General features: G+C 53.8%; 1 protein-coding gene across 4 annotated transcripts in view; it reads left to right on the top strand.

The window, feature by feature from the left end:
- The first annotated feature begins 9,219 nt into the window (after nt 1-9,219).
- Nucleotides 9,220-16,339, top strand: part of SH2B1 (SH2B adaptor protein 1) — an 8,304-nt gene continuing 1,184 nt past the window's right edge. Inside the window, exons 1-8 of one of the 4 annotated variants that reach the window (XM_044915094.1) lie at nt 9,220-9,301; nt 11,299-12,329; nt 12,637-12,738; nt 12,983-13,074; nt 13,190-13,365; nt 14,896-15,099; nt 15,300-15,511; nt 15,630-15,801. In XM_044915094.1, the coding sequence (XP_044771029.1) occupies nt 11,388-12,329; nt 12,637-12,738; nt 12,983-13,074; nt 13,190-13,365; nt 14,896-15,099; nt 15,300-15,511; nt 15,630-15,801 (1,900 nt within the window). In that variant the 5' untranslated portion in view covers nt 9,220-9,301; nt 11,299-11,387. Of the gene's footprint in view, nt 9,302-11,298; nt 12,330-12,636; nt 12,739-12,982; nt 13,075-13,189; nt 13,366-14,895; nt 15,109-15,299; nt 15,512-15,629; nt 15,858-16,339 lie in introns of all 4 variants that reach the window. The other 3 variants (XM_044915096.1, XM_044915095.1, XM_044915097.1) reach the window with 3 other exon arrangements.

Below are 16,339 nucleotides of genomic sequence, written 5' to 3'. Positions count from 1 at the left end.
CCTTGAAAATTATGATTCAGGAGGGTCTGAGCACAGAGAGGGAAACTGTATTTATTTATAACACACACGGTTTTCCAAGCTCGAAGGAGTTTGGGAAACTCAGAGCTAGAGCTCTGCATGAATCAGGCGTTGTGCAAATGCTTCGGATTGGTTCACATTCAGCGCACCCTGTGTTACCCTGTGTGGTTGGAGCTATTCTTTCCCCCATTTTACAGGTGAGAAAACGGAGCATCAGGGTGATTTCGGAACCCAATCCAAGTGAACTCCAAAAAAGTGTGCACTTAACCACCGCCCGGTACTGTCATTCAGCTTCAATTTACTGCTCAGATAAAATGAAGAACCTGCTAAGACTTCTGTCCTCCTGGCCCTCCAGCCCATCAGCTCTGCTTAGGAAGGGCTGGTGCCATAACTAAAGGTTTTCTTTGGCTTTATCCCGTACCTCAGTCAGTCATTCCTGGGAATTTCGTCTAAGACACTATTGGCCATTATCAAAATGTAAGATTTTTGGGGTGTGGTACTTGAACGAATGCTTTCTGTTTTAGTGGTGCTATATTTATTTGAATGTATATTAGTTTGAAAAAAAAACTGGGGCGGCAAATACTGAGATTAAAAAATGAGTCAATTTAAAAAACAGCATGTGGTAGGTGATATGGGTAGTATAAACATATGGCAGATTTGGGGGCAGGTGGTACATGAACGACTGAAATTTGAGAAACACAGCACTCAGAAAAGAGTCCAGGGGCAGAGGATTTTTTGTAGAGCTGTTGACTGTAGCATCCTGTGTAATAGTTGGAAGTCTTGATTTACAGACAACCGAATTTACATTGGCTGGTTTACGCAGAAGGATTTGTTTAAGGGTTTGAGTCAGCTTACAGAATTGTGGGACGGGCTGGAGAAACAGCTCCCAAGCCTTAGAACTGACCTGACGTGGGAAGAAGAGCGCTGCTCCCGCCATCGCCACCAAACACTAACAGCCAGGACTTAGACTCGGCCGCGACACCTCCTGCTCATGGCACCAAAGCCACTTCTGCCTCAAGAAAGTGGCCTTGCCTCCCTCCCGACCCTCCTGCCCCCAAAGTCAGCCAAATCCAAAGCCTCCCTTGAACGCGTCTGATTGGAGAAGCCTAGATCATCCTGTGTCCGTGTCTTGTACAGAGGAGCCTGGGACAAGCCGCCTAACTTGGATGTTGGAGAGCAGGAGTGCTGGCGGGACTCTCCCCAGATGCCCAGCCATGCCTGGGACCCCCAGCACAGGGAACACACGTCCAGCAGGGGGCTCTGGGGCTGTCAGTTTGGCTTGGCCCCTGGATGAGGTAGTAGTAATAGAGTGGGCTCAGAGTTGCGGAGACCAGGGGAGCCAACCACGTGGGCAAATGCTTGTGAGCAGTGCCAGATGAAGAAGGAAGGCTGGCTGCTGTAGAAACATAGCAGGTGGGGGTTGGTGGGATGGGCGGGCGGACGACAAAAGGAAGTGGAGAACAATCAGGGCTTTAGGAGGCTGTGAATTTGCTTGGAGAAAGATTTTTCTCTTTCAGACATGTATTTTGAGTGATTCGAGTTAAAGACACGTTCTTTGTGCAGAATCTTGAACTCTTTAAAAAGACGCTCTTGAAATCAAATGGCCTTTTGGGTCCCCCCAGCAGTCTGTGCCTTTGAGCTCCTGCTTAACAGCCATTTTTCCATCTTTCTACAGACGGGGCCCTGATTTTGTTCACAGTGGTCCTTTCCCCAGTTCCGGGAATAAATCCTGACAGGCCACGTCTACTTCTGATGGTCCTATTCTCCTTGCCAGGGGCTTTGTTTAGGGTTGGGTGTGTGACTGCTTTGGGGCCCGTGATTGGTAAGAGGAGATCTACTTTGGGGGGCTTCCAGGAAAGGGTCCCTCACCCTCAAGGAGACATGAAAGGGATGGACTGCCTTCTGACTCTGGGTGTTCTTGGGTCTGGATGCAAAGCCTGGAACTACTCTGCCCATCTTATTTCCGGTCAGTCATGAAGCCAAAATCCAGAAGAGGGCAAAACAGAGGATTTTAGAAGACTGGACTCCTTGTGGTGTGATGACAAGTGTCCTTACTATTTAAGCCAGACTATGTCACAGTTGTCTGTTTGCATTCAGATACCTCCTAACAGATAACCTGTCTTACAGCACTTGATACCCTGGGACATATTTCTTGGTTTCATTTGTCTGAGACCGAGTGGCCTGAGTAGGGCCAGGACCGGACTTCCTTTATGTCTGTATCCTCTGCCTGGCCACTGTAGGGCTCCGCATGATTGCACCTGACCTATTAATGAGCCTTCCAAACTGAAGGGTGCCATCAAGTGGTGCGACAGACCTAATATGTCCAAAACAGGACCCTTCATTCTCTCCCAGGCTCTGCTTCCACCTCTGAATAAACAATGCCACCTTTCTCCCTTCCCCTCAACCCCGATTACCCAGTCCTGCTGGTTCTCTCTCCAAAATATATCTCGGATGTGACCATTTGTCTGTCTACACTGCTGACCCTGTGGTTCAGTCTGGGATCATCTGTCACCTAGGTTAGCTCACAACCTCTACAATGGGTCTCCAAGCTCCTGTTCTCGATATCTGGCAAATCCATCCCCACAGAGTAGTTACATCAGCCTTTAAAATGTGGATCAGAAGGGGCACTTGGCTGGCTCAGTTGGTAGAGCATGCGACTTTTTTTTTTTTTTTAGGATTTTTATTTATTTGAGAGAGAGAGCATGAGCTAGGGATTGGGGGGAGGAAGGGGCAGAAGGAGAGGGAGAAGCAGGCTCCTCGCTCGATCCCAGGACTCTGGGATCATGACCTGAGCCAAAGGCAAATGCTTAACCAACTGAGCCACCCAGACACCCTGAGCATGCGACTCTTGATCTTAGGGTTGTGAAATCGAGGCCCACGTTGGGTGTAGAGATTAATTAATTAAATAAAATAAAGATTCCCTTTCAAATTTTAATTAATTAAGCGTGGATCAGAAATTACCCCCCCCCATGACTCCTTACTACACTTAGAATAAAACCCCAACTCCTTCTTTAAATGGGCAAACTGTATGGCAGGTGAATTATATCTCAATGAAACTGTTATATAAAAATCCAAACTCCTCCCTGTGGCCCACCTGTTTGACCCGAACTAGGATGATTTTCCTCTCACTCGCTCCCAATCGCACTGGCCATTCTGTTCTGCGAATATCCCACAATTGTTTCTACCTCGGGCTCTTTGCAGATCTTCCTTCTCCCTGGAGTGTCCTTCCAGCTCCACCTCAGATGTCACCTATCTAAAGTAGCCCCCCCCCCAGGCCCACCCTCTTCTCAATGGTCCATTTTGGTTTTCTTCATAACACCTAAATGTCTAAAATTATCTTATTAGTTCACTTGTTGGTTGGTTTGTGGGATTGTTGCTGTTCCCTGTCTTACCAGGTTATGACAGTAAGAGCTTTTTTTTTTTTTTAACTCTATGAACAGTGCCCAACTAACAGTCAGGTGAAGAAGTATTTGTTGAAGGAATTACATGTTGAATTATTTCAGTTGAGCATGTGTGCTGGGCTTATTAAGTGTCCTGATGTTTTTGATGGAAAGCAAATTTTGTATTCACATTCACGTTAAAAATAAAGGTGAACCACTGTAACTTTTGAAGTCTCTGCTTTATTATCCATAAAGTGGGGATGGAGTGAGGAAGTTCAACTTTATGATCTCTAAGATTTCTTGCAGCTCTAACCTCTAAAGGGAGGGTGGGGTCTGGTGTCACTGAAATGAGTACTAGGCTGGTCAGCAACTTAGTGGCAAATGGGGCACTAGAGCCCAGAGCTTTGTCCTCAGTGCCCCTCAACAGACTTATTGGAAGCTCAAGGGCATTCTTCAGTCTTCCCCACCAGCCAGCCTTGGCAGTGCCTCCTTAGAAATCTCACTGGCTGTTGTCCTTGGTACTAACCCCACTGAACTGCCCTGGCCAGGTCAGCATCAGCCCCTCCTGGACCACAGCACCCGTCTCCTCTCTGCTTCTGGTTCCCACCCGCCCCCATGCCGGCCCTGGATTTCCTTCCAAACACAGAAATCTGATCACCCCCCCTGTCGCCCAGATGTGACTGAAGACATTCCAATTGGAAACACTTCGTGAATGTCACACAAAAGCTACTGAGTAGAAGGCACTTTAGAGGTGGCGTAGGTGGGCTGACCATCCATGGCTTCCTAGAGGAGGCCGCACTTCGAAGCCTGAAACCAGAGGGAGGAAGATTGGCAGAAGTGGGGGAAACGGGTATATGGAGGTTCAGAGGCAGAGCCTAAGTGAAGCTGGAGTATTTTAGGCTGTCAAAATGTCCTGGCTGAGCAGAGTATGATTTGGAGGGGGCAGGAGGTCCTGACCAAAGCACCAAAGCTGAATTTGACATCCCACAATAGAAGACAAAATAGGAGAAATCCCCATCTCTTGGGGTGAGGTAGGGTCAACCTCCAGAAGAAGCCCACAAGCAACCACTTCCCCTTCTGTCAGAGACCCTGGTTATCCTCTGAAGAGCCACCTCTGCTGTGCTCAGCCCATCCCAATCTCAGATGATGGGTGTCTGATCCAGTGTTTACCAGTCGGCATAATCTATCCCTTGTGATCACAAATGTTGGTTCAGGGTTAGTATTCTGTTTCAACCCCAACTAGTGTACTGAGGTTCAGTTCTGGCACTAAGTGCCCAGAGTTAATTCAGACTCCACAAATTAAGGGCTCGGTCCTCCCCAGACTGCCCCCATTTCAGATGTGAGCTGCAAGTGGAGTCCCCCAGTCATCTTCACTTCTGACCAACTTGCTACAGATCTGGAGTTTCCCACGACCCCCTTCCCCCTCAGGTGTGATAATTTGCTAGAACAACTCACAGAATGCCGGAAAACACTATACTTTTGCTAGAACAACTCACAGAATGCAGGAAAACACTATACTTAAGATTATAGTTTTAGAGTAGAGAATACGAGTCAGGAACAGCCAAATGAAGAAAGACATAGAGTGGGGTCTGAGAGACCTGGTTTCATTTTTTAGGCACAATTGATTAAATCATTGCCATGTGACTGAACTCAATCTCTAGGTCCCCTTCCCCTCCCTGGAGGTCCAGCTGCCTCAAAACCCCAACCCTATGGGACACCTGACTGGCTCAGTCAGAAGAACAGGTGACTTTTGATCTCAGGGGTTGTGAGTTCAAGCCCCACAATAGGTGTAGAGATTACTTATATAAATAAATAAATACATACATACATACATAAATCTATCTTTTAAAAAACACCAACCCTCAGGCGCCTGGGTGGCTCAGTTGGTTAAGCGACTGCCTTCGGCTCAGGTCATGATCCTGGAGTCCTGGGATCGAGTCCCACATCGGGCTCCCTGCTCAGCAGGGAGTCTGCTTCTCCCCCTGACCCTCCCCACTCTCATGCTCTCTCTATCTCATTCTCTCTCTCAAATAAATAAATAAAATCTTTAAAAAAAAAAAATACCAACCCTCTAATCACCAGGATAGTCTTTCTGGTGACCAGCCCTTATCCTGAAGCTATCTAGGAGCTTGCCATTAGTTACCTCATTAGCTAAAACTCGGGTGTGATCTAAGGCGCACTTCTGTTACTTGGTAAATTCCAAGTACTTTTAAAGTTATGTGCCAGGAAGCTGGGACAAAAACCTAATTCTTCATTATGCCTGGTGATCCAGGCGGAGCTGATGAGACTCAATCCTGTTGCGTTTGCTGGAGCCATTGAGAAAGCTATGATCTTTCTCCACTGCAAATGTTAAGCTAGTAGGATGTATGCTCAGAGCTGCTGGTTGCCACTTTGCTACCTACAAGGGGACAATCTGCCTAAGAATTAAGACAGTCCAGAGGAAAGCAGAGCTAAGAGACTGAGACCAAGTTCAAATGGACATTATTTGAGCCTCGGGCTTCAGCCACACCTGAAGTCATTCTACCTCTGATTTTTCAATTCTGTGAGCCTCTTTTCATGTTTAAAGCTACCTTAAATTGGGAGTGGATGGGGGGGGGTGTTCCATTACTGGTAGCTAAAAGCATCCTATCACATACTCTGTTCCTGAGGAACACGTGTTTCTCCCTTTTACATTAATACCTTGGCTTAATGTGGGCCCTGGATCCCACGATTCCCACCTTCCCCAAACCTCACTCCTCCAGTTACTATCCTCTCTACTGGCTCCTTTCCCTTTAGACTTTCCACATGATCAGGTCTCCCTCAGAACAGCTCTCCATCCTCCTCCTCCCGTTTCTTCATCTTCCATTCATTCCTCAGTCCACTACCATTTGGCTTCTGCTTCTACCCCTTCCTTAAAGTTACTCTCACCAAAGTCCCTAAACAGTATTAGTTGATGAGGGATAGAAGCAGAAAAATATTCACCTTTAGCCTGGAAAGCTGACCTAAAGCCTGCATACCTCCGATAAGGATCAAATACGTGCTGGCTGCTACATTCTAAAGAGTCTCATGACTGTCTGTACGTGTCACCGATAGTTAATATCCAACTGAATGATAAGCACCAGAGAAATCTTGCGAAAGTAGTTTTACGAGTAGAAATTCGAAGAAAACATGTATGATCTAATATTCCCTGCACATCCCCTCCCCCTTTGAACACTAAGCATATAACCACCAGCTTCATACAGCAAAGGTGCCACTCTTTCTGCCCACGTGTCTTGTCCCCATGCTACAATAAAAACACCTTTTTGCACAAAAACATCTCAAGAATTCTTTTTTGAATGTCCACTCGCGGCCCCATATCATTAGTCATCGATGTTTTCTGCAGGAGACAATGGCAGTGCCCTGGATCCCTTTTTAATCATTTGCCTGTGATGTGTCTGACCAAGTGCCCCCACACATGCACACATTCTCCACTCCTACCCCCACCCCCGGTCTTTGTTGTGTGGTTCCTCTTCCAACAGTTAGAACGTCCAGATTTTTTTTCTGTTTTGGAGGAATGCCCTCAGGCTACTGGAGGCTTTGCCTTGATGAATCGACGTCTCCAAGAGTGTCACTTGGTCAACAGCTGAGGCATGTAGGTATAGGAAAGGCCCCATTCCCTTGTTTCTGGACAAATCTGACACATAACTTTCATCCAGAGCTCCCCTGCAGGATCAAGTTGAACTACTCTTTGCCTGAGAGCACACGTTTGTTTGGTTTCCTCTCCTTCCCTCTCCTGCTCCTCTCATTCTCTTAGTAGCACTGTGTGACGAAATCACTTGCACACAAATCCTCATCTCAAGGTCTGCTTCTGAGAAACCTGACCCAAGACACCATCTCAGCACTTTCTACTCCGCTTTTGCTGCCTACCTGATAAATGTGGCTTGTTTTCCAGAATTAGGTCCTGGGCCCTATTCTCTCTACAGATATTGCTTGGACAAGCTCACTCATGTCCATGGCTTCAACCACTACTCACTCTGATCATCCCCAAACTCCTTTATGCAGCTGGACTGTAGCTCCCTGTCTGCTGGACAGCTCCACCTAGCTGTCCACAGACCACCCCCACCCCGCGCTAATGCTGTAGTCACTAGCCATGTGGCTAGTTTAATTAATTAAAATTTAAATTCCGTTCCCTAGTCCCGCCAGCCACATTTCAAGTGCTCAAGAGCTACATATGGCTAGTGGCTACTGCACTGGAGAGTGTTGATATAGACATCTGTCATGGCAGAAAGTTTTATTGGACATCTTAGACACATTTCCAAACCTAACTTATCATCACCAGACCCCTGCCTTTCTATATTCCTCAACTGTGTCTCTCTCCTAGAAACGGTGAGCAGAAACTACAGAAACTAGAAACTACACAGAAAGGGTGCATAAGGGCTTCAGGGGGGAGGGAGGGGACCACAGGACGAGTCTCTTCCATTGATATCTTCCTCTGAACTGGGAAGATGGATGGGCAAAGATGGTGATGAAGACCTTAACAAAGGCCATCTGTGAGCTGATCTTAGATCGGTCAGAACGGGAGGAGAGCTGGGGGACGAGGGCCGGCTAGGCCAGAACTCGCCCTCCACAATGAAGTTTTCCAACTCCACCCAGCTTCAGCCTTGAATAAACGTTCTTGTGTGAATTAGGGCCTTTATCCATCTCCAGTCTCTTGTGTTCCAGGATGAGTATCTGATCGAAGCCAATCAGCTGCGGAGCGGGGGTGGGAGGGGGTGGGGGAGGTGTCAGTTCTGGAAATTTTATTGCAAATCTCAGAAATGCAGGTTCCTTCTACTTGAGTTGTTAAGCTATTGGGACTTCAGTTTGGAGCCATGTAAAGCCATTTTGCCACTGAGGTAGGCCTACCTGCGAGTGAAGCCAAATGCATGGGGAAAGCAGAGGCTAGAGAAGGTGAACCACAGGTTCCTCATAGCTTTTGGCTTTTTTTTTTTTTTCAGCTGTTCCTGAAGAAGCTCAATCCGTTTTTTTCAATTACTTCAGCCAAGATTCCCCTATTCCTTAGGCCAGTTGGAGCTGGGTCAGTGACAGACCTTACTCTTGCATCTCTTGGCTTCTTCTCGTTGGTTTGGAATTGTCCCTGCTCATGATTTCAACAACTCTCTATACCTTAACGATTCCCAATGTCTGTATCTGGCCTTGATGTGTTTACTGAGCTCCAGACCGTATGTCCACCTGCCCCTGATGTCCCACAGGCACGCCCAAAATGATCTCCTTATTTCTGCCCTCTATCTTTATTTCCCGTCTCAGATGGAACCTACTAGACCTCCAGTCCCTTTGCTCAGCGCAGCCAAGGTCGTAAGTTCAGGCTCCGCCTCTTCGCGGGGCCTCAACCAAGGTCACCCGCGTCTTCCCTCGCTGGGCTCGTTGGGGGCGGTGTCCGCGAACCCCTCAGCCGCAGGGCCAGGCGCTCTAGGCGGCGGCGGGCCCTGCAAAGAGCCGCCTCATCTCGCTGGTTTCCGGTAGCCGGTGGCTACTCTAGCCTACAACAGGGCCTCGGGACTCTATCCCCTAAGCTGGCTTCTCTACGGCTGACACCTCTCCTTTGTGCCGAGCTTCCTCCGGGAGGGCACCTGCTGGGAACCCCTTCCTACGGTGGCTTTTGCGGTCCCTTTTAGGTGCAACCGGAGAAGCCCCTGAGCCTCCAGAGAATCCCCTCCTCTCAGGCCTCGAAGGGTTTGCGCGGAATAGGAGGATGGCGGAAGTGAGTGTTTAGGTGCCCTTCCCTCTCGCCGCTCTTCTCTATGGTCGCTTCCTTCGGTGACGGGAAAAGGGGTCCCGGCGCCTGCGCAGAGGCGGCCTGGGAGCTAGTCGCGGAGTGCGGGGGGAGGGGCAGGGAGCGGGAGCTGCCGCCGCCGCCGGAGCAAACCGCGGGGACCGAGATGCAGGTGGGACCGGAACCGGAACCCCCCCTCTTCAAGTACCTCTTCCCTCTCCGCGACCCGGCCCCGGCGCCTGAGAGGAGACCTGGGTGGGGGCGGGCGTAGGGGGGCCAGAGGCGGGAGGGGTGCTCGGCTCCGCAGAGTGCAGCGGACGGGGCTGGTCCCGAGGAGGCTGCGGCTCCGGGGAATGGGTGGGTCGAGGGTGTCCAGGGAGTAGGAGCGGGTCGGAGTGCACTGACCACCGGGCCCAGAGGGTCCGAGCCGGGAGCGGAGCCTGCACCCTCCACCACCCGCCCTTCGGGAAATTTGAGAACTGAGCCAAGAGGCAGGTGCACCGGGAAAATGTGTCTGAGTCCTGCTTGGCAGAAGAGAAACTGAGTCACCAGCTCAGGAGCCGCAGGGTCAGCGGGCCTGAAGGGGGCTGGGTCTGCCTGTGGTGCAGAGGGTTGGGTGGGCCTGTGTGAGCTGAGGTGGCCTCTGCCTGGAGATTGGTCTCCCTGCTGTGTCTGCACTTCTTGGCTCGGTTCCCCTGTGCTCCATGACTCTTGCATCTCTTGGCTTCTTCTCGTTGGTTTGGAATTGTCCCTGCAGTTGGAGCCATCTGAATGTGTAGGGTCTAGGCCAAGGAGGAAGGGGAGGGTCGCTGATTGTCGGTCTGAACAGGAGTCTGAGGTTTGGGGAGACTTTCCTGAGCTTCCCCCCCCCCCCAGTCCTGGTGCCAGTCATCTTCCAGTATAATATGGGGGAGGAACACTAACAAAGAGCCATGGGTTATAAATGCCATGCCCAGCTCTGCCACTTGCTAGTTGTAAGATCTTGGGAGGCCTCTTCTTTTTTCATTTCTCTTTTAGAAGAATTGGAACCCATAAAGATAGTAATGATAGCGGTGGTTTATTGTGTGCTTACTTTGTGTCGAGCCCTGACATGTTCCATTTAATTCTCCCAACGATTCTATGGGTTAGGGATCATTAGCTCTGCTTTATAGCTATAAATCTGCACTTCAGAGAGGACATACAGTCTGTTCCAGATCACCCAGCTAATAGGTGGCAGAGCTGGGATTTCATCCCAAGTCCAACTCCAGATCCCATAGCCTTAACCACCAGGCTAACCAGCCTTTAGGGCACACTCCCCAGTGAAAGAAGAGGAAGTGAAAAAGCCTAGAGCCCCAACTCCCTGTTATGTTTTATTTACTTTGTGGCCAACAGAGACTTGCTCTGACCCAACCCACAGTCTTTCCCTGCCTGGTGCTGCTGCCTCTGGGCCCCAGGCTGAAGGGGCACCAAAGAAGCGGGCTGTGACCATTCTGAGCCTCGGTCACACCGTGCTGGGGTGCCGGGGTGCTGGGCCCTGGGGTCCGCCTTCAGGACAAGTGCGGTTTCAATCCATCATCCATCCATCCTCCTTCCTGAGCAGCCTCCCTCCTCAGAGCTGGACCTCAGGACCCCTGAGGCAGGGTCTGTAAGTGCTACAGACCTAGCTCCCCTGAGAGCTGGGGCAGTGAGGGGCCGTGCCTGAGGCCGGGGCAGCCAGTCCCTGGGGACGAGCACTGTGCAGTGGGCAAAGCCGTAGGCTTGGAGTTCTGAAACTTTTCTGAGCTTTGGTTTCCTCATCTGTTGTCAAGGTTATTAAAGCCTGTTGCAGGGAAAGGTAAGAACAGCACATGGGAAGCATGTGATAAATCTTGAAGGACCTGTTTTAGAGAAGGGAGGTGGCATGAGTGATAAAGATTCCTTTTTAGAGGAAGGTGCTCCACGGCCGTCTGTCACTCCTGGAACCCGAGCCAGGGGGAGTGGGGTGGGGAAGGCAGCAGGGAAGGTGCGGGGCTGGATCCCGGGGAGCCAGCCGGTGTGAGGATCTGGGAAAGGGAAGGGGGGGTGGTGTGGTGTTCCCCATGGCTCTCCAAGGAGTCCTGGCCAGAGTGGGGAGTCCGGCTGGGGGCGGGGCGCGGCCCCCAGTCCCCCCTCAGCAGTGACTCGGTGTATGTGCCTCTCTTCCTTCTGCAGCTGCTGCCGCTCACCCCGTGTCTTCTGGCCGCTTCCCTCTTTGCTGCCCCTCCCCACAGGCTCCCCCTCTCTGCCTCCTGGGGACCGTCATGAATGGTGCCCCTTCCCCGGAGGATGGGGCCTCCCCCTCTCCTCCGCCTTTGCCACCACCCCCTCCTCCTAGTTGGCGGGAATTCTGCGAGTCCCATGCCCGGGCTGCTGCCCTGGATTTTGCCCGCCGTTTTCGCCTCTACCTGGCCTCCCACCCCCAGTACGCAGGGCCCGGGGCTGAGGCTGCCTTCTCCCGCCGTTTTGCCGAACTCTTCCTGCAGCACTTTGAAGCTGAGGTGGCCCGGGCCTCCGGCTCCCTCTCGCCACCCATCCTGGCACCCCTGAGTCCTGCTGCGGAGATCCCGCCACATGACCTGTCCCTTGAGAGCTGCAGGGTGGGCGGGCCCCTGGCTGTGCTGGGCCCTTCTCGATCATCTGAGGACCTGGCCGGCCCCCTCCCTTCCTCAGTCTCTTCCTCTTCTACGACCTCCTCGAAGCCGAAGCTAAAGAAACGCTTCTCCCTCCGCTCAGTGGGTCGCTCCGTCCGCGGTTCAGTCCGTGGCATCCTGCAGTGGCGGGGGACGGTTGACCCTCCCTCCCCGGCCGGGCCCCTTGAGACCTCATCAGGCCCCCCAGTCTTGGGTGGAAACAGCAACTCCAACTCCTCTGGCGGGGCCGGGACCATTGGCAGGGGACTGGTTAGTGATGGAACATCCCCTGGGGACCGATGGACTCACCGATTTGAGAGGCTGAGACTCAGTCGGGGAGGCGGGGCCTTGAAGGATGGAGCAGGGATGGTGCAGAGGGAAGAGCTGCTGAGTTTCATGGGGGCTGAAGAGGCAGCCCCTGACCCAGCTGGAGTGGGCCGGGGAGGAGGAGGGGCAGCTGGGCCTACCTCGGGGGGAGGAGGGCAGCCTCAGTGGCAGAAGTGTCGCTTACTGCTCCGAAGCGAAGGAGAAGGAGGAGGAGGAAGTCGTCTGGAGTTCTTTGTACCGCCCAAGGTGAGGCCCTGAGGAGGGTGGGTGACTGGGAGCGGGCGACTGAGCCACCAGAGTGGAACAGCCCACGTGCTTAGCTTTGCTCGCTTGGGTTTGGTTCAGTTTAGTTTTGTTTTATTGCTCACTTTGGTTTTTAAAGCTAGCTCTTGACTCTGGGGTAGTAGCTGTGGGCAGGACTGAAAAAGTAGTGCTAGGACCCTTTGTCTGACTCCCTTAGGACAGAGAAGGAAAGAGGACAGATCTCTGGAGGGAAGTGAGAGGTGGTCCCTGCACACCGACAGTTTGGATCTTGTTCTCTTTCCCCGCCCAGGCGTCTCGGCCTCGACTCAGCATTCCCTGCTCTACCATCACGGACGTGCGGACGACCACAGCCCTGGAGATGCCCGACCGGGAGAACACGTTTGTGGTTAAGGTAGGAGCTCTGGGCTCCTGCCCTCGTGGAGCGCTCGTACTGGGGAGCAAGCTTGCGTAGCAGGTTGAAGCCAGGGGCTTCGTGGAAAGAGGTGCCTGTGTGTCCAGGGCCTGGAGAGCGTGTCCCTGGGGCTGTAGCTTCCCCAGGAGGAGGGAAGAGGGGGAGGATGTTCTCGTTCTCCTTAGGGTTGGCTTACGGCCCCTGGACCTGGAAGTGGCCTGTGGGCCTGCTCTTGTCCTCACAGGTGGAAGGCCCCTCGGAGTACATCCTGGAGACAGCCGATGCTCTGCATGTGAAGGCCTGGGTGTCTGACATCCAAGAGTGCCTGAGCCCGGGGTGAGGAGCCTGCCTGCTGTCACCGAGGGGCCCAGGTGGGGCGGGGGAGCAGCCTGGGGCCTCTCACCTGCTGGGTGTCCTCACAGCACCATGTTCCCTGTCTCTGTCTCCGCAGACCCTGCCCTGCCACCAGTCCCCGCCCCATGACCCTCCCCCTGTCCCCTGGGACCTCATTCCTTACAAGGGAGAACACAGACAGCCTGGAGCTGCCCTGCCTCAATCACTCAGAGAGTCTGCCCGGCCAGGATCTGCTGCTGGGAGCCAGCGAGAGCAACGACCGCCTGTCGCAGGGTAAGGGTGGAACTTCACAGGGCTGTGGACTTCGGAGCCCCCCACACCAGGCCCGGCCCCTCTCTCCCGACTCGACCGTGCACCCCATTCCTGCCCCTCAACTGCCCACCCCTTCCCACCGAATGTCTCACTTGTCCCAGGACGTGCCACGCCACAGACGGCCACTCAGAACCATCCCCATCCCGCTTTGCACGAGCCCCACGCCAACTCCCTTCCAGCTTCCTGTGCCTGGCCTTTCCTCCTTTGCCATAAGCCTCGTGCAGACCTCCGCTCTGCCTGGCGAGAACAGCTCTCTTCCCCAAGCTTCTGGAACACTTCGTTCACGTATTTGTTTTGCTTTTACTCTGCGTCTCTGTACGTATGTCGATGCTACCAGATCTTGAGTCTTTACTTCTTGGCCGGACGTACACAGGCCCAACCATACATGCCCAGAGACATGCGTCCACCTGGCCCAGCTCACCTTTCCAGATGCCAGTATCCCCTTTGTCCTGCTCCTCTGTTCTAGTTTAGGTTTCGTGGCGCCAGGCACCCTGGCTGTGCTCACTGAGTAAACAGATGGATTGAAGAATCTTGGAGCTAGGATGGACCTCCCAAGTCCCCTCGTTTCCATTCCCCTCAGGCAGCTAAGACCAGGGAGGGGGAAATGGCTTTTCGGAGGTCACCTGAGAGGCCCTGACAAAGACCGGGGCTGTGCCAGTCTGCTCCCTGCCCCCCTGCTCTCCGGACCCCACACACAGCTACGACATTCCCGTAGGTTCGGGCCTGCCCGAGTACATACTGGACCCTGTGCTAGGCTTTGGGGCAGGATGGGGAAACCCAGAGATGCCTGAGACGCGCTTCCTGTCCTCTCTGCGGGCTCCCAGTCTAGCTGAGTTGACGAGCTATCACTCCCTGGGGAAAGCAGGACTCCGAAGTGGAGAGCCTGTGCCTCGTGTCCTCTGAGCAGCACAAGTGGGAAGCGCCTTGGGAGCTCAGAGGAGGAAGAGAATCGGGGAAGGTGGAATAGACAGGATACCACACAGGGGAGGTGACAGAAAAGAACAGGGCTTGGAGGAAGGAAGCAGATGGCCAGAGCACAGCCGTGAGGTAGGGAGAGCCCTGGAGCTTTGGGAGAATCAGACAGGATGATCAGCCTCACGCAGAGGCTCCGGGAATACAAACTAACGTGAAAGGGTGGTTGGGTTGGGCCAATTAATAGAAGGAGGATCTTTGATGCCTCTGAGAGTTGGGGACTTGGTCCTGTAGGCCAAAAAAGGATGCTCTTTAATGCGAGAATACTTGAGGGATTCTCCCCCGTAACAGTCGCTGTCATTTCAGCTGTTGATTCAGAAAAAACGGGCACATTTGGATCCCAGGACGTCCTTGCAGTAACACTGCGGCCCCTTAGCAGTGCCTGGAGCCTCAGGAGTCGTGGGTCCGACCGACGGGCCAGTGCCCGAGGAAGGGGCAGGCACCTCAGCCCGCTGACTGCCGGCACATGCAGGGTAGTTTCTCCAGTTCTCAACTCCACCCTCCTCCCTTTTTTTCCAGGGGCCTATGGGGGCCTTTCAGACCGCCCCTCGGCATCCATCTCCCCCAGTTCCGCTTCCATTGCTGCTTCCCATTTTGACTCAATGGAACTGCTTCCCCCAGAGTTGCCCCCCCGCATCCCCATTGAAGAGGGGCCCCCAGCGGGCACAGTTCATCCACTCGCAGCCCCCTACCCACCCCTGGACACTCCGGAAGCGGCCACAGGTACCAGAGGTGAGAGCGTGTGTCTGCCTCCGGGCCCGGTTGCCCGCCTTCCTGAAACTCTTGTCTCGGGATCCTGAGGGATCAGACGGGGGTGGCGGTGGCGGGGAGCGACAGGTGGAGGGAAAGCAAGGCTTCTCTTCTCCCAGGATGGGGGAGGCTTCCCTGACAGCCTGGTTTCCCTCCCTCTCTCCTTCCTGAAGGATCATTCCTGTTCCAGGGGGAGTCAGAGGGAGGCGAAGGGGAGCAGCCCCTCTCAGGGTACCCTTGGTTCCACGGGATGCTCTCTCGACTCAAGGCCGCGCAGCTAGTGCTAGCCGGAGGCGCCGGCTCCCACGGTGTTTTCCTGGTTCGGCAGAGTGAGACGAGGCGGGGCGAATACGTGCTCACTTTCAACTTCCAGGGCAAGGCCAAGGTGAGTGAGGAAAAGGCTGTGTTCCCTGCAGGGAGCTTGCAGGGGGGTGGGGGGGCGGGGGCTTCTGGAGCGGGCAGGGGCATGGGCTCCTGCCTCACCTTGCCCGCCCTGCCCTCAGCACCTGCGCCTGTCGCTGAACGAGGAGGGTCAGTGCCGGGTCCAGCACTTGTGGTTCCAGTCCATTTTCGATATGCTCGAGCATTTCCGGGTGCACCCCATCCCTCTGGAGTCTGGAGGCTCCAGTGACGTTGTTCTTGTCAGCTATGTCGTGTCCTCCCAGCGACAGCAGGGTGAGCAGAGCAGGTCTGCAGGGGAGGAGGTGCCCGTGCACCCAAGAAGTGAGGAGGTGTGTGTGCCAGAAAGACGGGGCGGGGGGCTGTGAGGAGGAGCAGCTTCGTGAGGGAGAGTAGGGTAGTGAAGGTCCCTGGGTGCGGGGCTTTGGAAGGGGGAGCAGGACACTGAGGACGTAGGGAGGCAGAGGGCTCCGTGCCGGAGCCGGGAGGAAGTGGAAGTCGGGTTGGTGCATTCCCATTCCATCAGACCCCTGTGTTCCATCACCTGTGTGTCTCCTGGATCCATCCTCCTCGGCCTCGTCTTTGCCCCTTGTCGGTCTTGCCTTGGGCCTGTCCTTCTTGGGGATGCTTGGTCTGATCCCCCACCCCCTCCTCCCTTGGTGTCTGATGTCCCTGTCTGATCTCTCCTTTTCCCCACCCCGACGTCCCATCTGTCCCCACGTTGCCCCCCCCCCCCCCCCCCCCCCCCGGGCGCGGCGGGGCGCCCCGGGGGGGGGGGGGGGGGGGGGGCGGCCCCCCCCCCCCCCCCCCCCCC

The sequence above is a fragment of the Neomonachus schauinslandi genome, chromosome 5, assembly GCF_002201575.2.
Source record: "Neomonachus schauinslandi chromosome 5, ASM220157v2, whole genome shotgun sequence".
Taxonomy (NCBI): domain Eukaryota; kingdom Metazoa; phylum Chordata; class Mammalia; order Carnivora; family Phocidae; genus Neomonachus; species Neomonachus schauinslandi.
Note: the sequence above shows the minus strand (reverse complement) of the source record. Positions and strands in the feature narration are given on the sequence as shown.